The following is an 18,029-nucleotide window of genomic DNA, read 5'->3' on the forward strand; positions in this document are numbered from 1 at the left end:
CCCCGCCGCCGCCGTCAGTTGCACGAGCTTCGGCCAATGCTGTCTCCGACAATGGTGCGGCTAAGAAAGGGGACGGGAGAGTGCGGTGTTAGTGTTCAGCGCGTCACCCTCATGTTTCCCCGAGTAAGGGGGCCAGATTTTTGGTTTGCAAATTCCCCATAATCCCAAATTTGAGCTTCTTCGAGCATCCACAACCGTAAGTGGCAAATTTGACCCCTAAATGTCAACTGACATGTCCACAGACACCGCCCGGCCACCCATGATTTCTCTGTGTCCGCAGCCATCCACATCCATACAACCCATGCAACGTGATCAACACTACGTTGATAAAATGTCAACATAGCATACAAAACACCTAAACGTTAGATATATGCGGATGCAGGGCGCCAAAGTTCACCATTTCCTTGTCAGGCCCTTCCCCTTGGGGTCTCCTGAGTAGCGTTAGTAGTCTTCGATGGTGATGTCAGCGGTTAAAAAGGGAGTCATCATCGTCGGTGTTGGTGCCACTTCGGACGAGGAGGAGTAGATCTTGGCCAAATGCCAGGATGCGCGAGCCTGCTCGGTGGGGAGGCAGGTGACTTTCACTGTGGTGGGCGCCTTCTCCTTGAGCCGCTCGGACTCCTTGACGCGGAGCCGAAGCGTCTTAGTATTTTTGCGACGGCGGCAATGGGTGTCCATCTCCGCTAAGGTTAATAACCGGCGAATGAAGTCCTGGAGGAGGCCGTCCTCAGACTAGGTGGGCATGGACCTACAGGACCCGATAACGAAGCGGTAGAACCTACCTCTGTCGCCCTGTGTGCGGCCCACTAACTCGCGTGGTGTGCGCCTGCGCCTCTGATTAGGGTGTCTGTCTCCGCGGGTTTGGCGATGCGAGAATGAGCACCGAGAGCCGACCAGGAGAAGGGGTGACAGGGGAGGGGACGGGCGCAGACCAATGGAGGGCATTTCTGGTTGCCCTGGCGTCGCTCAATTCCTCTACCAACAACGCGTCCCAGTCGATGGGGTCCACCTTGCTGTCAGAGCCAGCCATGGTGCCGCAGGGAGGGGAACGGACGGAGAGGGTAGTGGATGGGAGTGGAGTGAGAAAGGGCGCGAAGCGAACGAGTGAGCTAGGGTTTTGGTCATGGTGGGCGTGGGCACGAGGTGGGCCAACATAGGCCAATCTAATGTGGCGGCGCGTCCGACTATGTCCACTCCACCACGTATCTGCCCCCACATATGGGCTGGGTTTGAGGGGTGTCGAACAGCTTGGGCATTTGGATTGGGTATGTGCGTGTGTGTGTGTGGGGGGGGGGAGGGCTGTAATTTTTTTTTCCCGAGGGATGACCGGGTTGGCGCGTTTGTCGAACATTATAGATTCAAGTCATGAAATGCACGGAAATTCCAAGTGTATCTTAAAAACACAAGGACAAAACGTTCAATACGACCGATCACAAAGGTGCTGAAGCTCTTCAATCTGAGGAAAACAAACTGCAGCCGAAGAGATCAAGATCCTGAATATACAGCGGCAGACAAGCCGTGTCACGAGCGATGTGTGTGTACTAAACGGTGTCACGAGCGATATTTACCAGTACTTCTACTTCTACTCACATATACAGCAGCCGCTTCTACCCCCTGGTCCCAACCAACTCGGCAAACTAGCACATTTGCAGAGGAATCCGACCCGACCGACGCGAATTGTCATCAGGGTTTTCCAATAAACACATTCACAACTCGTGGGGGGAGTAAATGAGAGGTCGTGATTCGTGAGCCAGTTCGCTAACTCGACCAGCGGCAGCATCCTCACCTTTGGAAGAACGAGCCTCATCCATGGCCGTCTTGCGCGATTCTACCGTTACCGAGCCTATGGATGCACTGGACACCGGAGAGAGGGCGCGTTTTCACGCTGGGCAGATGCTCACAAACACAGGCAGCCTTCGCTGAGGGGCGCCACGGGGGCCGTACAGGCATTGGCTGATGGACGCGTTCTCCTCCTCGGTCGGCGGCCACGCAAACGTCGCCCGTTGCACCGACGGCGGCTTCAATTCGGGCCGCTTTGGTGTCCACGAGAAGCCGGCCTGCGCTCTCGCAGGAGTGGCGGTGGCGGAGGTGGTGGTGGCGGCTCTCGTAGGCGTCAAGTACGGAGCGGCTGGTGGCCTCATGGGTATGGTCGCAACGCCGGCTGCCTGCAACGATGGGTGATAGGTTCTGGGGCTCGCCTGCATGTTGGGACCGGCACTCTGCACTGGTCGCCCGCGCTGAAGTTCCACCTGCATTGTACGACAGGAAGCAGAACAGATATGTCTTAAGTGGTACTCCCTCCGTTCCAAATTACTCGTCGCAGAAATGGATGTATTTAGAACTAAAATACATCCAGATACATCCATACCTGCGACAAGTAATTCGGAACGGAGGGAGTATATAATCGCAATATATAAACTCAATCACAAGAGCAGACATACATAATATAAACGCATCACCAGAGCTACACTGATATGTCTTGCCAACCAAAAAGAGGCAAGTGATAATTAACAGTTATGAACTCTAAAGTCTACAATTACATCTAAAAATGTTAAGGCCTCCGTTGATGCATATAGGATAGTAATATCAATAGAAAAGAGATGTCATGTGATTTATAGGATAGGAATTTTTCTACTGAGTCAAGGCTAATTTTTTCCTATGAAATACAAAGGATTAACTCCTTTCCTATAAAGGAATATGATTATATTCCTACAAAACAAAGGGCTTCAAAGAAAATTTTCCTATGAAATTCTTAATTCCTACAAAATTCGGACTGGGTGGGATGGGTCTATCAGAGTCCCACTTGGCGGCTGTCCCGCAAACCTTCTCCAGGTTTGCTTCCGGTTTATGGAAATTCGGACGTGCGGACCGGTCCACGGACGTCTGATGGACCGCGTTGGAGGGCACTCACAACCTCAATATCGGACTCATAAAATTCCGTCGCAAAAGGTGCTGAATCCCTTTGGTGAATCTGCTCGGAATCCTACGCAGTGTTGAGACCGATTCAGAGCAAGCTATTACCACCCTTCTAGGCCGGAAAAGCCATCTGCTCAAACCAGTTTGGTTCTGGATCGCAGAGGAGCTCCAGAAATCGTTGGAGGGGATTTTGCAGAAGTTTGATGCAATGACGACCAATGTGAAGGTGAACAGCAAGGACATCAGTGACTTGCGGCTGTAGATCGACGACGACTGTCGTTGAGGATATCGACGGCGTCAAGAGCCGCCTCGGAATCAAGGAACTATATTACTGGCACGGAATGAACCATTGATCCCAGGTCACCACATAGCCAACTTTTAGATACCAAGATAACTAACACTGTTGTATTGTGACAACAATTTCAGAGTTTCAGAATGTTCATCAGCCAAGATAACCGACTTTTAGATACCAAGAAATTGTTAGATTATAAACAGGAACAAAGCATCTATCCCTGAATGGTTTAAAATAACATGTCCTTAATATACTCTGTTATTTTATTGTAAGACTGAAGTTGACAGTTGTTATCATTTTCAGAAATAGTGGCTAGCAACAATTCGCAAATGGTTCACTTCTGAAAATATTCATGAGGAATCTGTAAAATTGTTTCGTCAGAAATTGGGTAGCACCCAAACAAAGAAAAGAAAGACGAGTCTGAAAAACAACATAGTATTTTCTTGCCATTCCTTGAACAACAAAGAAATCTTTTAACAGGAAGCAAAAGAGAAACTGCGGTTCAGAATTGCAAAAGCACCATATAAAATCAAACACATTTAAATCTTATCTGAATCCCGCGGTATGAGCAATATTTACCTCAGAATGTCTTGGATTCATCACTCGCGCCACACAAGACTCCTTCCCATATGAAAACTGCAGAATCAACGACAAAAGAGAAACAACTCATCAGATTATGCATATCCGTGGGCAGCCTCACTCTAGCCCCCTCAAGAAATCTACTTTCAACAGTCAGTTCCTTTACAAGCATGATTTGGTATTACTAATTCCAGACTACGAACTTGGCAAGGGTGGGGAAAACTTGCCCACCCTTTTATTGTCCACATGCTTCCTCCTCCTTTTTTTCTAAAACAGAAAAACTCTCCCCTTATTTTAGCTTCCAGATGGATAAATACAGGAGTTTTCCGTGCACCATTGGTAGGATAGGACATAGGACTATGTGTCAACTACATTCGGCTAGTCAGTACCAGACTTGTTGTACTCCCAAGTCCTAAGAAACATTGTGAGCAACTACAGAACATGGTTTCCAGTAAGCAAAGCGTGCAAGCTTATTCGCCGTACTCTTGGTCTGCCTTGATGAACTCGTAAAAGGCTTTAATCTACAGAAACAATCGCTCCCAAATTTTCTTTTCATTTCACGTAACTTCTCAGTTTGCATTGGCTCTTTTCTCGCTACTTGTCCAACTATAAAGCACCAAATCTCAACATTCCTTTTTCCCTATTTGTAGATAGGATTAAAGCACAGCATGCAAAGTGATCTACCATACATCATTGTCATAAGTCACAACCCCTTTTTAAGAACTTAATTTTAAAAATCTTCATTAACTATTTAAGTCACGACTTAACTTCGTTTTCAGAATTCATCAATGATGTTTGTTTATTTCTGTTAACACCACGCAATCTTCCAGACCATAAACCAAATGCGACCATGAAACCATAGCTCAACCAAACGCATCCGACAATATCACGGAAACAACATGACGAGCTCTTCCAAACACAAGCCGATAACAAGTGTGAATCGATTACCTGGAGACTGGAGCCGTGGCGACCGCTGCCGCCCGAGCCAGGGGAGTTGGTGTGGACCAAGCGTAGGTCGGTGAAGGAGGCGTAGCGCTTGGGGCCAGGGCTGAAGCCGTCGGCGACGAGGTAACCATCCATGACGAGGACATCGTCGTCGGTCGTAGGCGACCCTAGTGGAGAGCCATGAAAGAGGAGGCGCCCCATATTCGACATCGGAGAGAACTCGGGGTAGACACGGTGTTGGCTGTAGCGGGGGTGCGGTTCATCTAACGAGAGGTCCAACCCTCCGGAAGACGACGACGACGAGGAGGACGACCTCCCGCCATAACCGTCACCAGCAGCAGCGTTGAAGGCCAGCATGAGGCGGGTGCCTGTCAACGGGGCCGACATGCGGCGGCGGCGCCTCGCTGACGCGTCCACTGACTGGCCGCCACTCCCGCCGCTGCCGGGGGTTACGCCGACGCTGAGGTGGCGGGGGTCCATCGCTGCAGCGGAGGAAGCGGATTAGTGCTGCAGCAAAATTGCAGAAACGCGGTACTAAGTGTCGATAATATACACGCGAAACAGTGCAGAGATCGTGATTTGTATCGGATCGCGTGGCCCAGCCGAAAATGGCTGAAGATTTTTCGTAACCTAGTTCGATTTGGCAGAACCATAGAGGGGATACCGGAAATTCAAACCATCGAAAACGCCCAACAGAACCGCACGAGCCCCCCTAAAAACACCAGTACGACTGCAGAAGTCAATAAATTCCAAGTCCAAGCGAAAATGGAGATTGAATTCATAAGCAACTGGATACACACTCAAAACGAGAACCCCTTAAACAAGTACCAGAAAGTATTTCCGCCAAATAAAATCCCCGAAAGTACGAGAGCACAAGCATTCGGATCAGGAGGCTGGGGAGGGGGAGGGGGAGGGGAAGGTGGGGAGGATGGAGCGAAGCACCTACCAGTGGTCCTGCGGGCGTACCTTGCAGAACCCACCCTGTCGTTCGGCGCTCTCTCTCGCCGGTGGGGTGGTTCGGCTTCGGCGGAGGAGGGAAGAGAAAACGAGCCGCGGAAGGGGGGAACGGAGGTGGATGAGGAGCAGCTTCTTTTTCGATTTGCTTTTTGTTTTACGGAAAGGAGCAGCATAAATATGCGCGGCGCCTCTCAGCTACGGGTTTGAATTTCGGATCTGCTAATTTACATACCGATGAAAACAATTCGCTTTCATCCACTCTCGGGCGACTCGGGCGAAACCCTACGCCGCCGCCGGGTCCCCACCTCCCCTTCTCCTTCCCCGCCGCCGCCGGCAGCCGTCGTCGGGCTTGCCCGCTCGGCGGTAGGCGGCGACGGGGGCTTCCCCGCGCACCCGCCTAGGCCTCTGGAGAGTCCCCCACCCTGCATCGGGCGCCGCCCGCATCTCCCCTGGTGGTCGCTGAGGCCAGCCCTCTGCGGCGGACGTTGCCTTCGGTGTGTGTCGCCCTGCGCCTTCGCCTGGGACGGCGCCGCCTGTCAGATCCAGCCGCCTCGGCCCTAGGATCGGAGCCAGATCCTCTGATCTGGCGGCTGGTGGGCCGGGGTTCGCCGGATCCGCACGGATCTGGCCGGCGTGGCCAAGCCTCGTCCTGCCCGGCTTGGTGTTTTTCGCGGTGTGGTGAATCCTGGTGGCGGCGGTGAGGGTATTCCTCCATGTCTTGACGGGATGTGTGCGGTGGGTGGATGCCGCGGCGGCGGCCTCGGGCGGTGCGGACGGGGGGTGGATGGATGGCGTCTTGACCGCGTGGGCGGTGAGTTGCCGGTGGGTCTCCTTCGCGTTGAAGGCTCTCTCTCGCTGCACTTGACGGCTTACGATCGCGGTCGTCGGCCTCGGTACGTTCGCGGGGGCTGGTTGAGGTGACATCAGACCGGAGGAAACTCTGGGTGACTTGTTCATCCCGACGGTGGCGACGACCAGGGTCGCCGTTCTCCTCCTTGCAGGCGCCGTCGAGGTCCCTGTCGGTGTCAAAACCGGCGGATCTCGGGTAGGGGGTCCCGAACTGTGCGTATAAGGCGGATGGTAACAGGAGGCGGGGGGACACAATGTTTACCCAGGTTCGGGCCCTCTCGATGGAGGTAATACCCTACTTCCTGCTTGATTGATCTTGATGATATGAGTATTATAAGAGTTGATCTACCATGAGATCGTAGAGGCTAAACCCTAGAAGCTAGCCTATGATTATGATTGTTCTTGTCCTACGGACTAAACCCTCCGGTTTATATAGACACCGGAGGGGGCTAGGGTTACACAGAGTTGGTTACAAAGGAGGAGATCTACATATCCGAATTGCCAAGCTTGCCTTTCACGCAAAGGAGAGTCCCATCCGGACACGAGACGAAGTCTTCAATCTTGTATCTTCATAGTCCAACAGTCCGGCCAAAGTATATAGTCCGGCAGTCCGAGGACCCCCTAATCCAGGACTCCCTCAGTAGCCCCTGAACCAGGCTTCAATGACGATGAGTCCGGCGCGCAGATTGTCTTCGGCATTGCAAGGCGGGTTCTTCTCCAAATTCTGAATACCTGTCGAGTAGTGTCCGGCTTCCTATGAACGTTGCACTCCTCGGCTTCTACGCCTAATAATGGCTATCCTCCACGTGTCAAGCGAATGCGAGAAGTCGGGGCATTTTTACACTTGCCACCCTAACCATGTAAGTAAATCGTCTATTTAAAGAGACGAGGATCCTCATATCCAGATCACACCATCCTCCCCCAGCGAGTATCCATCGGAGCGCGCCCGGAAAAGTCCATCCCATCATGGCCGGCCATCGCAGCTCCTCCTCTCGCTCCCGTAGCCCTAAGCCAAGCAATTGGAAGAAGTGTTCCGTGCCCCACAGCCAATTAGTAGAGTTGCAGACCCAAGGTTTTCTCCCTCCAGCGTATATGGTTCCCGTTCGAGCCGGACTTGCCACCTACAACGGCGGGGAGCAAGCGGAGAGCTTTCCCAACCCATCCATGGGGGAGCGGGTATGCCTTGTCCCTTACTTATTAAGGGGGCTTGGATTTCCAATCCATTTGTTCCTCCACGGGCTCCTGGAGTTCTACGGCCTCCAGCTGCATAACTTTACTCCCGCCTCCATATTACACATCGCTGGCTATGTCGCCCTTTGCGAGCTGTTTTTGGGCTACGAAGCTCATTTCGAGCTATGGAAGAGGCTATTCTGCCTCGTACCCCGCACACAGGAGGGGTCAATATATCAAGTAGGCGGAGCCGAGATATGGCGCATCGCCGGGACCGGATACCTGTCCGGTACTCCGAAGAAGACATCCGAAGACTGGCCTTCGGAGTGGTTTTATATGGAGGACGTCCCCCTTCCGGACCCTATCCGGGTGGGCCTTCCTGAGTTTGACAACGCCCCTTTGAAGAAACGCCGCAGCTGGCGCCCTCGGAGCCCCCAGGAGGAAGATAACGGAGAAGTCCTTTACCTGATGGGCCGGATAAAAACGCTGGCCAAATCAGGATTGACAATAATCGAGGTTATGTCAATATGTATATGCGGGGGGTGCAGCCACTTCAATATCGGGGACAACCCATGTGGAACTTCAATGAAGAAGACGATGCCCCCCGCTGCGTTCGTAAGGGACCGGACTCCGTCGCTGCTCTAGCGAAAATACTGTCCGGCTTATATAAAGGAGAGGAAGAGGAGTTCATCCGCATTAAGCCACGGGACGGATTCTCCATGTACAACCCCCCAAACTGGGTGAACTTCTACTTTTTACTTCGATCCTTCCCGCATTCTTCGTCATAAGTATTTACCTTGCTATTTCATAGCAGGAACTGCGAAAAGCTGTGAGGGAGGTCCAGAGCCCGTCTCCACAACTAGAGGACCCTGACCGGGCCCTCGACCCCGGACTCGAAGAAGATCCGGACACATTTGTGGAGCTCATCGACAGGACATTCTATCAATTAAGCCACGACGGTGCCTTGGTGGCCATCATAGCCGATTATCCTGGACTGCTCCCTGCGTCGCATGTAAGTAAAACCGGAGTCCCAACTTCTGAGAAGGATCCCTTTTTCGCACTTCACCTACCGCACACATATGGTATCTTACAGGGAAGGTCCTTGGGACGCCATGCCGAACCCGCAGTGACTCACCAACAAGGGGCACCGGAACCGGGTAGGCTTAAAAGGAAGGCGGTCAGGACTGAGACACCGTCGCAGAGGTGTGAAAAAGAACCCCGCTCCGTGGTTGTCGTCTTTTAAAATATAATAACGTCCATGGTTCCTGGCAGGAAAAATGCTCGCCGGACTATATCCGGAGAGCCGGCCGGCCACGCCTCCACCAGTCGGGCTCCAGCGCCGGACTTAGAGGCGGACGCTAACGTGGGGCCAACACCGGATGTTCCTCCTACAGAGGATGCGGACAGGCTGTCTGCTACGAATTGCGAAGTGGAGAGTGCCATGAATCACAGGCATCGTCGGGCCATACTCCGTGACGCTTGTTTCTCTCAAGAGGCGTTCGATGCCTTCAACTTAGGAGACGCATACATCCGAGCTGCTCAAAATGGTCTTGCCAGAGCCACGGACTAGTATGTAAAGGATATACGGGTAAGAAATTCTGATAATTATGTATATCAGTAGCCCTGAGACTTGAAACAGTTGACACAACTGATTTAAGGATCATTATTTGTGTAGGTTCCTACGGAGAGGAATACCCAGTTGTCTCAAGAGCTGGAAGAGTGCAAAGCCCAGCTACGGGCCGTAGTTGCCGCAATGAAGGAGTCCGAGAAGGCCCCCTCTGGTAACACTTGTCTCTATAAAAAAGAATGACATGTACCGGTTAGTATGCGGCATGCATGCAAATCTAACAATAGATTCTGCAGATGATCCCGGAATGAATCCGGGGGTCGTGCGAGGGGATGAGCAACATGCTCAACGACAGTTAAAGGCTGGCGAGCGTGTGCTTAAGCAGGTTAGGAGGGAGAAGAATGATCTCCAAGATGCCAATATCCGGCTGGGCGTTGAACTGAAAGATGTTCGAGCCCAGCTTGCTGACTCCGTAAAGGAGAATAAGAGGCTTCGACGCGGCATTTTTAGTAAGTGCTTGAACGAACCTTTATAGAGTTTGGCGAAGAAACCGGCTAACAGAGTTATATCTGTAGTATGCTGACAGGTCGTCCCACGGAGGAGATGCCCGGGTCTGCAGGTGATCTTCTGCCAGAGCTCTCACAACTGCACGAACAAGTTCGGCAGGTGATGCAGGGCATTGCCCAGGCCTTGTGGCCATCCGCCTCCCTGCCCGGAGGCATGGGGGAGCTCGTAGAGGTGCTCAAGGGAGCGTGGCGGCGCTTCCGATTATGGAAGATATCTGCCTGCCGACAAGGTGCAAGGGAAGCCTGGGCCATGGTGAAGACTCGATATACCAAGGCTGACCCGAACCACATGGCCGAGGTCGGACCTGTGGGGTCTGATGGGAAAGAGATCCCCGTCAGTTTGGTGTATGACCAGGTGAAATCAGCCACAAAATATTCCCAACAGGATTGTAGGCTAGACAACCTGTTGGATGGTATAGAAGAAGAATTTAGTCAGTCTAAGCGACTGTGTACTTTCAAGTGACATATATTGTCCCTAGCCGGATTGTAAATCATTTGTCATGGCGGACCTTTTCGCTTCGACCTCTAGACCCGACAGTCCGGAGTGTATCCGAATACCCGCTCAGTTATGTAAAAACCGGGGTACGTGGAAACCAGGCGTAGGGGTCATAAGTGCTTGAACAGACAAGTACCCAACTAGCTATGTTATATTACATGGATAGTAAGAAACATATTCCATGGAGAATAGTTCCGTTAAGGGTTCCTTTCCCTGGGTACGCATGCATTAATGTGCATGTCCGAACTGCGAAAAGAGACGCAGGATATAAACATCTGGGGGCATGTATTACAATAAATAAAAGTCATCTTTTGTTCATCGACCGAATATTCCCTTAAGAACGCTAGCTTTCGGCTTCACCCAGTCTGAGGTACACATCCGGCTGACCCGACAGTAACAATCACAGAGGTGCTCCCCTTATGCCCTAGCCGAATTAACGGGAACGTATGGCATAAACACAAGAGCCAAGCAACCCAGCTTCGCCAAAACTTAAGTCATATCGATGCATATAATGGCGAAAAAGGTACATGTGGAAAAGTAACACATGTGTGGGGCATAGAGCCCGGAAAACAGTTATATTAAGCTTCTGTATAAGAAGCCCCCAGGTATAATGAGCACGCCTAGCGTGTCAAGATTGTGCAGTCAAAACACAATTTAACCTTTTAAGGCCATGAAGAAAAAAGGGAAGAAAGAAAGAAAAAACAGGTAACAGATATATATAAAAAATTGACGGAGGTAGGAGACGAACACAGAGTCCGGCACTAGGCGTAAAATCGTCGGAGTCTGGCCGCGTTCCATGGGTTTGGCTCGAGTCGATTGTCCGATGCATCCCGCAGACGGTACGCTCCACCGGTCAGAACTTTGTCAATAATGAAGGGACCTTCCCATTTAGGCTTGAGCTTATTCTTTTTCTTCTCCGGTAGGCGTAGAACAAGTTCGCCAACATTATAAGTTTTGGCCCGTACTTCTCTGCTTTGGTACCGTCGAGCCTGTTGCTGATAGAATGCGGAGCGGGCTTTTGCCACGTCACGCTCCTCCTCCAGGGCGTCCAAACTGTCCTGCCGATTAAGCTTGGCTTCTTTCTCTTCGTACATGCGCACTCGAGGTGAGTCATGAATGATGTCACAGGGCAGTACCGCCTCTGCGCCGTACACCATAAAGAACGGAGTGTATCCGGTAGTGCGATTCGGCGTGGTCCGTAGCCCCCATAGTACGGAGTCGAGCTCCTCTACCCAGTGCGTATCTGATTCCTTCAAGGATCGCACTAATCTGGGATTAATGCCGCTCATGATAAGACTATTTGCTCGTTCGACTTGACCGTTAGTTTGCGGGTGATAGACAGAAGCATAATCGAGCTTAATGCCCATGTTGCGGCACCAAATTTTTACCTCGTCGGTTGTAAAGTTCGAGCCGTTATCGGTGATGATGCTGTGGGGGACGCCGTAACGGTGTACGACCCCGGATATGAAGTCTATCACTGGTCCGGACTCGGCCGTTTTAACTGGTTTGGCTTCTATCCATTTGGTGAATTTATCCACCATGACCAAGAAGTATTTTTTCTTATGGCTTCCCCCTTTAAGGGGTCCTACCATATCAAGTCCCCAGACCGCAAAGGGACAAGTAATGGGGATTGTTTGGAGAGCGGTAGGTGGCATATGGCTTTGGTTTGCAAAAAGCTGGCAACTCACGCATCGTTGAACGAGATCCTGTGCGTCTGCTCGGGCCGTCGGCCAGTAAAAACCTGTACGGAAGGCCTTGCTTACAAGGGCCCGAGCTGCGGCGTGGTGGCCGCCGAGTCCAGCATGAATTTTTGCCAAAAGTTGTCGTCCTTCCTCTTCGAAGATGCACCTTTGAAGTACTCCGGTAGCGCTTTTCTTATAAAGCTCTCCCTCGTGGACCTTGTAAGCTTTAGACTGCCGCACAATGCAACGTGCCTCGTTTGGGTTCTCAGGGAGTTCTTGCTTAGTTAGGTAGGCCAAGAAGGGTTCTGTCCACGGGGCGATGACAGCCATAATCACGTGGGCCGAAGGTGTTATTTCGGTGGCAGAGCCTCCGATTACATCAGAGTGTTCGGGATCTGGCGATGTGGCCGGATCCGGACTGTTGTTGCCGGTCTCCCCTTCCCACACCACGGATGGCTTAAACAGCCTTTCCAGGGAAGATACTAGGTGGGATAGGGTCGCGCTTAGCGCCGATGCGGGCGAGGATATCCGCCGCTTGATTGTTTTCTCGGACCACATGGTGGAATTCGAGCCCCTCGAACCGAGCTGACATTTTGAGGACGGCATTGCGGTAAGCTGCCGTTTTTGGATCCTTGGCCTCAAAGTCTCCGTTTATTTGAGATATTGCGAGGTTCGAATCCCCACGCACCTCTAGGCGTTGAATGCCCATGGAGACTGCCATCCGGAGACCATGCAACAGGGCCTCATATTCTGCTGCATTGTTGGAGTCTGTGAATAATATTTGGAGTACGTATTGGACTGTATCTCCGGTGGGGGATGTCAGGACGACGCCTGCCCCCAGACCAGCCAACATCTTAGAGCCGTCAAAGTGCATGATCCGATTGGGGTACGCGCCGTACTCTTTAGGGAGTTCGGCTTCTGTCCATTCGGCGACGAAATCGGTCAGTACTTGTGACTTAATGGCTCACCGTGGTTTGTATGTTATGTCGAACGGGAGGAGCTCAATAGCCCATTTAGCAATCCGGCCCGTGGCATCGTGGTTATTTATTATGTCGTTGAGTGGTACTTCCGAGGCCACCGTAATTGAACACTCTTGAAAGTAGTGTCATAATTTCTGGGATGCCATGAAGACCGTGAAAGAACATGCGGTGCCCCCATGTTTGGTTTTGGTAATTGATGACAATCTCTATGGACTAATGGTTGCCTTGAGTTATATTTGAAGGATTTGTCCATAGGCATTTCTTGAAGTCCATGTGTTGGTTTCAAGGAGTTTATGTGGTGACCAAGGTGTTATTAAGGAATTATCCAAAGATTGGTCATGTGAGAGTAGAACTTATTGCAAGCATGTCTTGAAGAAGAAGATTGTGTGATCATTCATGTTTACCTTCAAGACATCATCCAAATGAAGAGAGTTGGAAAGAGTCAAGGTTGATCAAGACTAAGTCAAGAGTGAATCAAGTTGATCAACACACAAAGCGCACAAGATGTACCGAGAGGGATCAAGCGATCCCATGGTGTGGTAAGCATTGTCGATTACGCTTTGTGTACTAACCCATGATCTTCGTGAGAGTTCTTTGTGGGGTTAGGTTGCGGTGTGCAAGTTCAAGTGAAGCATCATGAAGAGATCAAATGCTTGAAGCTTGCCGTCCATTGTGGCGACAATGGACTTGTGAAGATGTTGCGGTGCGCAAGTTCAAGTGAAGCATCATGACGAGATCAAATGCTTGAAGCTTGCCGTCCATTGTGGTGACAATGGACCGGTGAAGATGTGCGGAAGAGTGGCTCACCCATAGTGGAGTATGGGGGAGCAATCAACTAGTCTTCATCGAGCCAACACAACCAAGAAAGGTGGTCCAACTTGAGAGAGTCAAGATCGTCATCATCTAGCTCAAGTGGACCATGTGCAAGGCAAAGGTTTGCTCTTGATAGGTTTTCTATTTTACCGGTCTCATGATGGTAGTTGGGAGACCGGGTTATAGGATCGATTGCCGTACTATCAAGGGGGGCTCTCGATGAGTAGCTTGATCGTATCGTTCATAGAGAGCTCAAACCATTGCATCCTTGCATCATCTTTGTTGGTTCTTGTTTGGTTCTTCTCTTTGTGAGTTTTGGAGCTTATGGTCATCTTGATGACAAGCTCGAGTTCATCGAAAACGGAGTTCACTCGCATCTTCTATGATGTTTTCGATGTTGGAGGTTATGCCGGTTCTTCTCGGTTGGAGGTTTCACTCCTCTGTTTTGATGCTACTCGTCTTTCTCAATCCAACAAGCTTGAGTTTGCTCAATTCGGAGCTCATATGCAGAAGTTATGGCTGTTTTGGTTTCCTAGCGGTAGTACCGCGGCCAGAGCGGCAGTACCGCTTATCACCCCAAGCGGTAGTACCGCTGTCCAAAGCGGTAGTACCGCCTATGGCCATAAGCGGTAGTACGGCTACGGTTCCGCGCTGGTACCGCCTCGATTTTGGGTCTTGCATTTTTCGTGTCGAGTTTTGCAGTAGTTGCACGGCAGTAAGGCACGGCAGTTCCACCTATACGCGGTAGTACCGCCTATAAGCGGTAGTACCGCTCCGGTCGGGCGGTAGTACCGCTACTGCATTTTTGGTCCCGTGTTCTGCTCCTCCAGCGGTAGTACCGCTGGGGTGCGCGGTAGTACCGCTTATAAGCGGTACTACCGCCCCAAGGTTCATGTTTGGTTGCTCCTTTTCCCTGCTTCTTCCGCCAGAGCGGTAGTACCGCTCGTGGAGCGGTAGTACCGCTCGTGTGCGGGCTGAGCACATAACGGTTGGATTTTTCCCCTTCTATAAAAGGGGGTCTTCTTCCCCATTGAACCTTATCTCTTGAGCTCGTGTTCTTCCCCCATTGTTGACCTTCTTCGAGCTTGCTAACTCTTAATCCCTCCATGGATTCTTGCTAGTTTTTGAGGGAAAAGAGAGAGGAGATCTAGATCCACATTTCCACCAATCACTTTCTCCTCTTTGTGAGGGGAACCCCTTGGATCTAGATCTTGGAGTTCTTGGTGTTCTCCTTCTTGTTCTTCCTCTCATTTTCCTCCCTAGCATTAGTTGCTTCGGTGGGATTTGAGAGAGAAGGACTTGGGCACTCCGTGTGCCCTTGCCATTGCATTTGGTGCATCGGTTTGAGTTCTCCACGGTGATACATGAAAGTTACAAGTTGAGAAGCTTATTACTCTTGGGTGCTTGGTGCCCTTGAGCTTGTTCCTCTTGGGTGCTTGGGCGCCCTAGACGGTTGGTGGTGTTCGGAGCTCAATCATTGTGGTGTAAAGCTCCGGGCAAGCGTCGGGGTCTCCAATTAGGTTGTGGAGATCGCCCCGAGCAATTTGACGGGTACCGGTGACCGCCCCCAAGGGTTGCCAAAGTGTACGGGTTCAGTGACCGCCCCCAAGGGTTGCCATTTGTACGGGTTCGGTGACCGCCCTCAAGGGTCCCTTAGTGGAATCACGGCATCTTGCATTGTGCGAGGGCGTGAGGAGATTACGGTGGCCCTAGTGGCTTCTTGGGGAGCATTGTGCCTCCACACCGCTCCAAACGGAGATTAGCATCCGCAAGGGTGTGAGCTTCGGGATACATCGTCGTCTCCGCGTGTCTCGGTTATCTCTTACCCGAACCCTTTACTTATGCACTTTACTTTGTGATAGCCATATTGTTTCTTGTCGTATATCTTGCTATCACTTAGTTGTTTATCTTGCTTAGCATAAGTTGTTGGTGCACATAGGTGAGCCTAGTTGTTGTAGGTTTTGTGCTTGTCAAATTAACCGCTAGGTTTATTCCGCATTTGTTCAAGCCTAAACCGTAATTATTTTAAAGCGCCTATTCACCCCCCCTCTAGGCGACATCGACGATCTTTCAGACCGCGTATGCTATCTTTTGATAATGTGGGTAGCATGATTTGCATGGAGTGAGGACAGTGGATACATAGTATACCGGCTTTTGAAGCGGGAACTTATGTCCGTCCGTCTCTCGTTCGATGACGAGCACTGCGCTTACAACTTGGTGTGTTGCCGCTATATATAACAGCATTGGTTCGCCGACATTTGGCGAGGCCAAGATTGGGTTGGTGGCCAAAACGGCCTTTATTTCTTCCAATCCAGCCGTGGACGCATCCGTCCACTCGAAGTGTTCGGTGCGTCGAAGAAGGCGATAAAGGGGTAGTGCCTTTTCTCCTAATCGGGAGATAAAGCGGCTTAAGGCAGCCACGCATCCAGTTAGTTTCAGCTTGAGGTCTGTTGGGATAGCCAACTGTGACAGAGTTCGGATTTTAGCCGGATTTGCTTCAATTCCTCTACTAGAGACGATGAAGCCCAAGAGCTTTCCGGCGGGCACGCCGAAAACGCATTTTTCCGGATTGAGCTTGATGTCATATGTTCGGAGATTTTCGAACGTGAGCCTCAAGTCGTCTATTAAGGATTCGACGTGTATGGTTTTAATGACCACGTCGTCTACGTATGCCTCCACTGTTTTGCCAATTTGTGTTTCCAGGCATGTCTGAATCATGCGTTGATAGGTTGCACCGGCGTTTTTGAGCCTGAAAGGCATGGTGTTAAAACAGAAGGGACCGTATGGAGTGATGAATGCCGTTGCGGCCTTGATCGGACTCCGCCATCTTAATTTGATGGTATCCGGAGTATGTGTCGAGGAAACACAATGAGTCGTGTCCTGCGGTAGCGTCGATAATTTGATCGATGCAGGGGAGGGGGAAGGGATCCTTAGGGCAAGCTTTGTTAAGGTCCTTGAAATCGACACATAGGCGCCAGGATTTGTCCTTCTTTGGTACCATCACCAGGTTTGCTAGCCAGTCCGGATGTTTTATTTCTCTAATGAATCCGGCCTCAAGTAGATTGGCTAGATCTTCTCCCATGGCTTGTCGCTTAGGCTCAGAGAAACGCCGAAGAGTCTGCTTGACCGGCTTGAACCCCTTTAGAATGTTAAGGCTACGCTCGGCCAGCCTGCGTGGGATTCCTGGCATGTCTGAAGGATGCCAGGCGAAGATGTCCCAATTCTCGCGCAAGAACTCCCGGAGTGCGGCGTCTACTGTGGGGTTTAACTGTGCCCCGATGGATGCTGTTTTTATAGGGTCCGTTGGGTGGACTTGGAATTTGACTATTTCATCCGCTGGTTTAAAAGAGGTGGACTTGGGTCTTTTGTCGAGTATCACGTCGTCCCTGTCCACTGTGGAGTGGAGCGCAGTTAGTTCCTCGGCCGGCAGGGCTGCGGATAACGCTTCGAGGGCTAGTGCGGCAGTTTTATTTTCGGCGCGGAGTGCTATGTCCGGATCACTAGCTAGAGTGATGATTCCATGGGGCCCGGAAATTTGAGCTTCATGTACCCGTAATGGGGTATAGCTTGGAAGATCGTGAATGCCTCCCGCCCTAAAAGGGCGTGGTATCCGCTACTGAACGGGGCCACTTGGAATGTGATTTCTTCGGACCTATAGTTTTCCGGCGTGCCGAATACCACAGCTAGTGTGATTTTTCCTGCACATCGCGCCTCCCGACTAGGGATAATTCCTCTGAAGGTCGTGCTGCTTCGCTCAATGCGGCTCTTGTCTATTTCCATTTTTCGAAGAGTCTCCTCATATATGAGGTTTAATCCGCTGCCACCGTCCATGAGCACTTTAGTGAGCCGGAAGCCGTCCACAATTGGACTAAGGACCAAGGCGGCTGGTGCTCGGGCTGTTCAGAATTTAGGTTCGTCACTGGCATTGAAGGTTATAGCCCAATAGTGATGTATTGTCTCTTCCTCGCGACAGTCCTTCACCTTGCTCATTACAAGGAGGAATCTGGCCCAATAGTGATGTATTGTCTCTTGGGGCTCTTGTCTAATATGGGAAAGATCACGTATATCTAGGTGGGTGGGTAGATTTAGGTCCGAACCCTGACCCGATCTGAGACCCAGGGGCGGGGGAGTTTCCGAGCTTGGCAGTTCGGGCTCCGGGATGTTGCCCAATAGATCTGGCCCGCTGTCTGATTCTAGGTTCAAAGCTTGGGCCATGT

At 51.1% G+C, this 18,029-nt stretch overlaps 1 protein-coding gene across 1 annotated transcript; it reads right to left on the bottom strand.

The window, feature by feature from the left end:
- Nucleotides 1-1,471: 1,471 nt before the first annotated feature.
- LOC109742132 (uncharacterized) lies at nucleotides 1,472-5,827 on the bottom strand. Its single transcript, XM_020301207.4, has 4 exons — nucleotides 5,699-5,827; nucleotides 4,736-5,214; nucleotides 3,788-3,844; nucleotides 1,472-2,249 (listed from the first exon to the last, which is right to left on the bottom strand). Exons 2-4 carry the CDS (start codon nucleotides 5,210-5,212, stop codon nucleotides 1,881-1,883), a joined length of 903 nt encoding a protein of 300 aa, XP_020156796.1. The 5' UTR covers nucleotides 5,213-5,214; nucleotides 5,699-5,827; the 3' UTR covers nucleotides 1,472-1,880.
- Between the last annotated feature and the right edge of the window lie 12,202 nt (nucleotides 5,828-18,029).

This window comes from Aegilops tauschii, chromosome 4, assembly GCF_002575655.3.
Source record: "Aegilops tauschii subsp. strangulata cultivar AL8/78 chromosome 4, Aet v6.0, whole genome shotgun sequence".
Taxonomy (NCBI): domain Eukaryota; kingdom Viridiplantae; phylum Streptophyta; class Magnoliopsida; order Poales; family Poaceae; genus Aegilops; species Aegilops tauschii.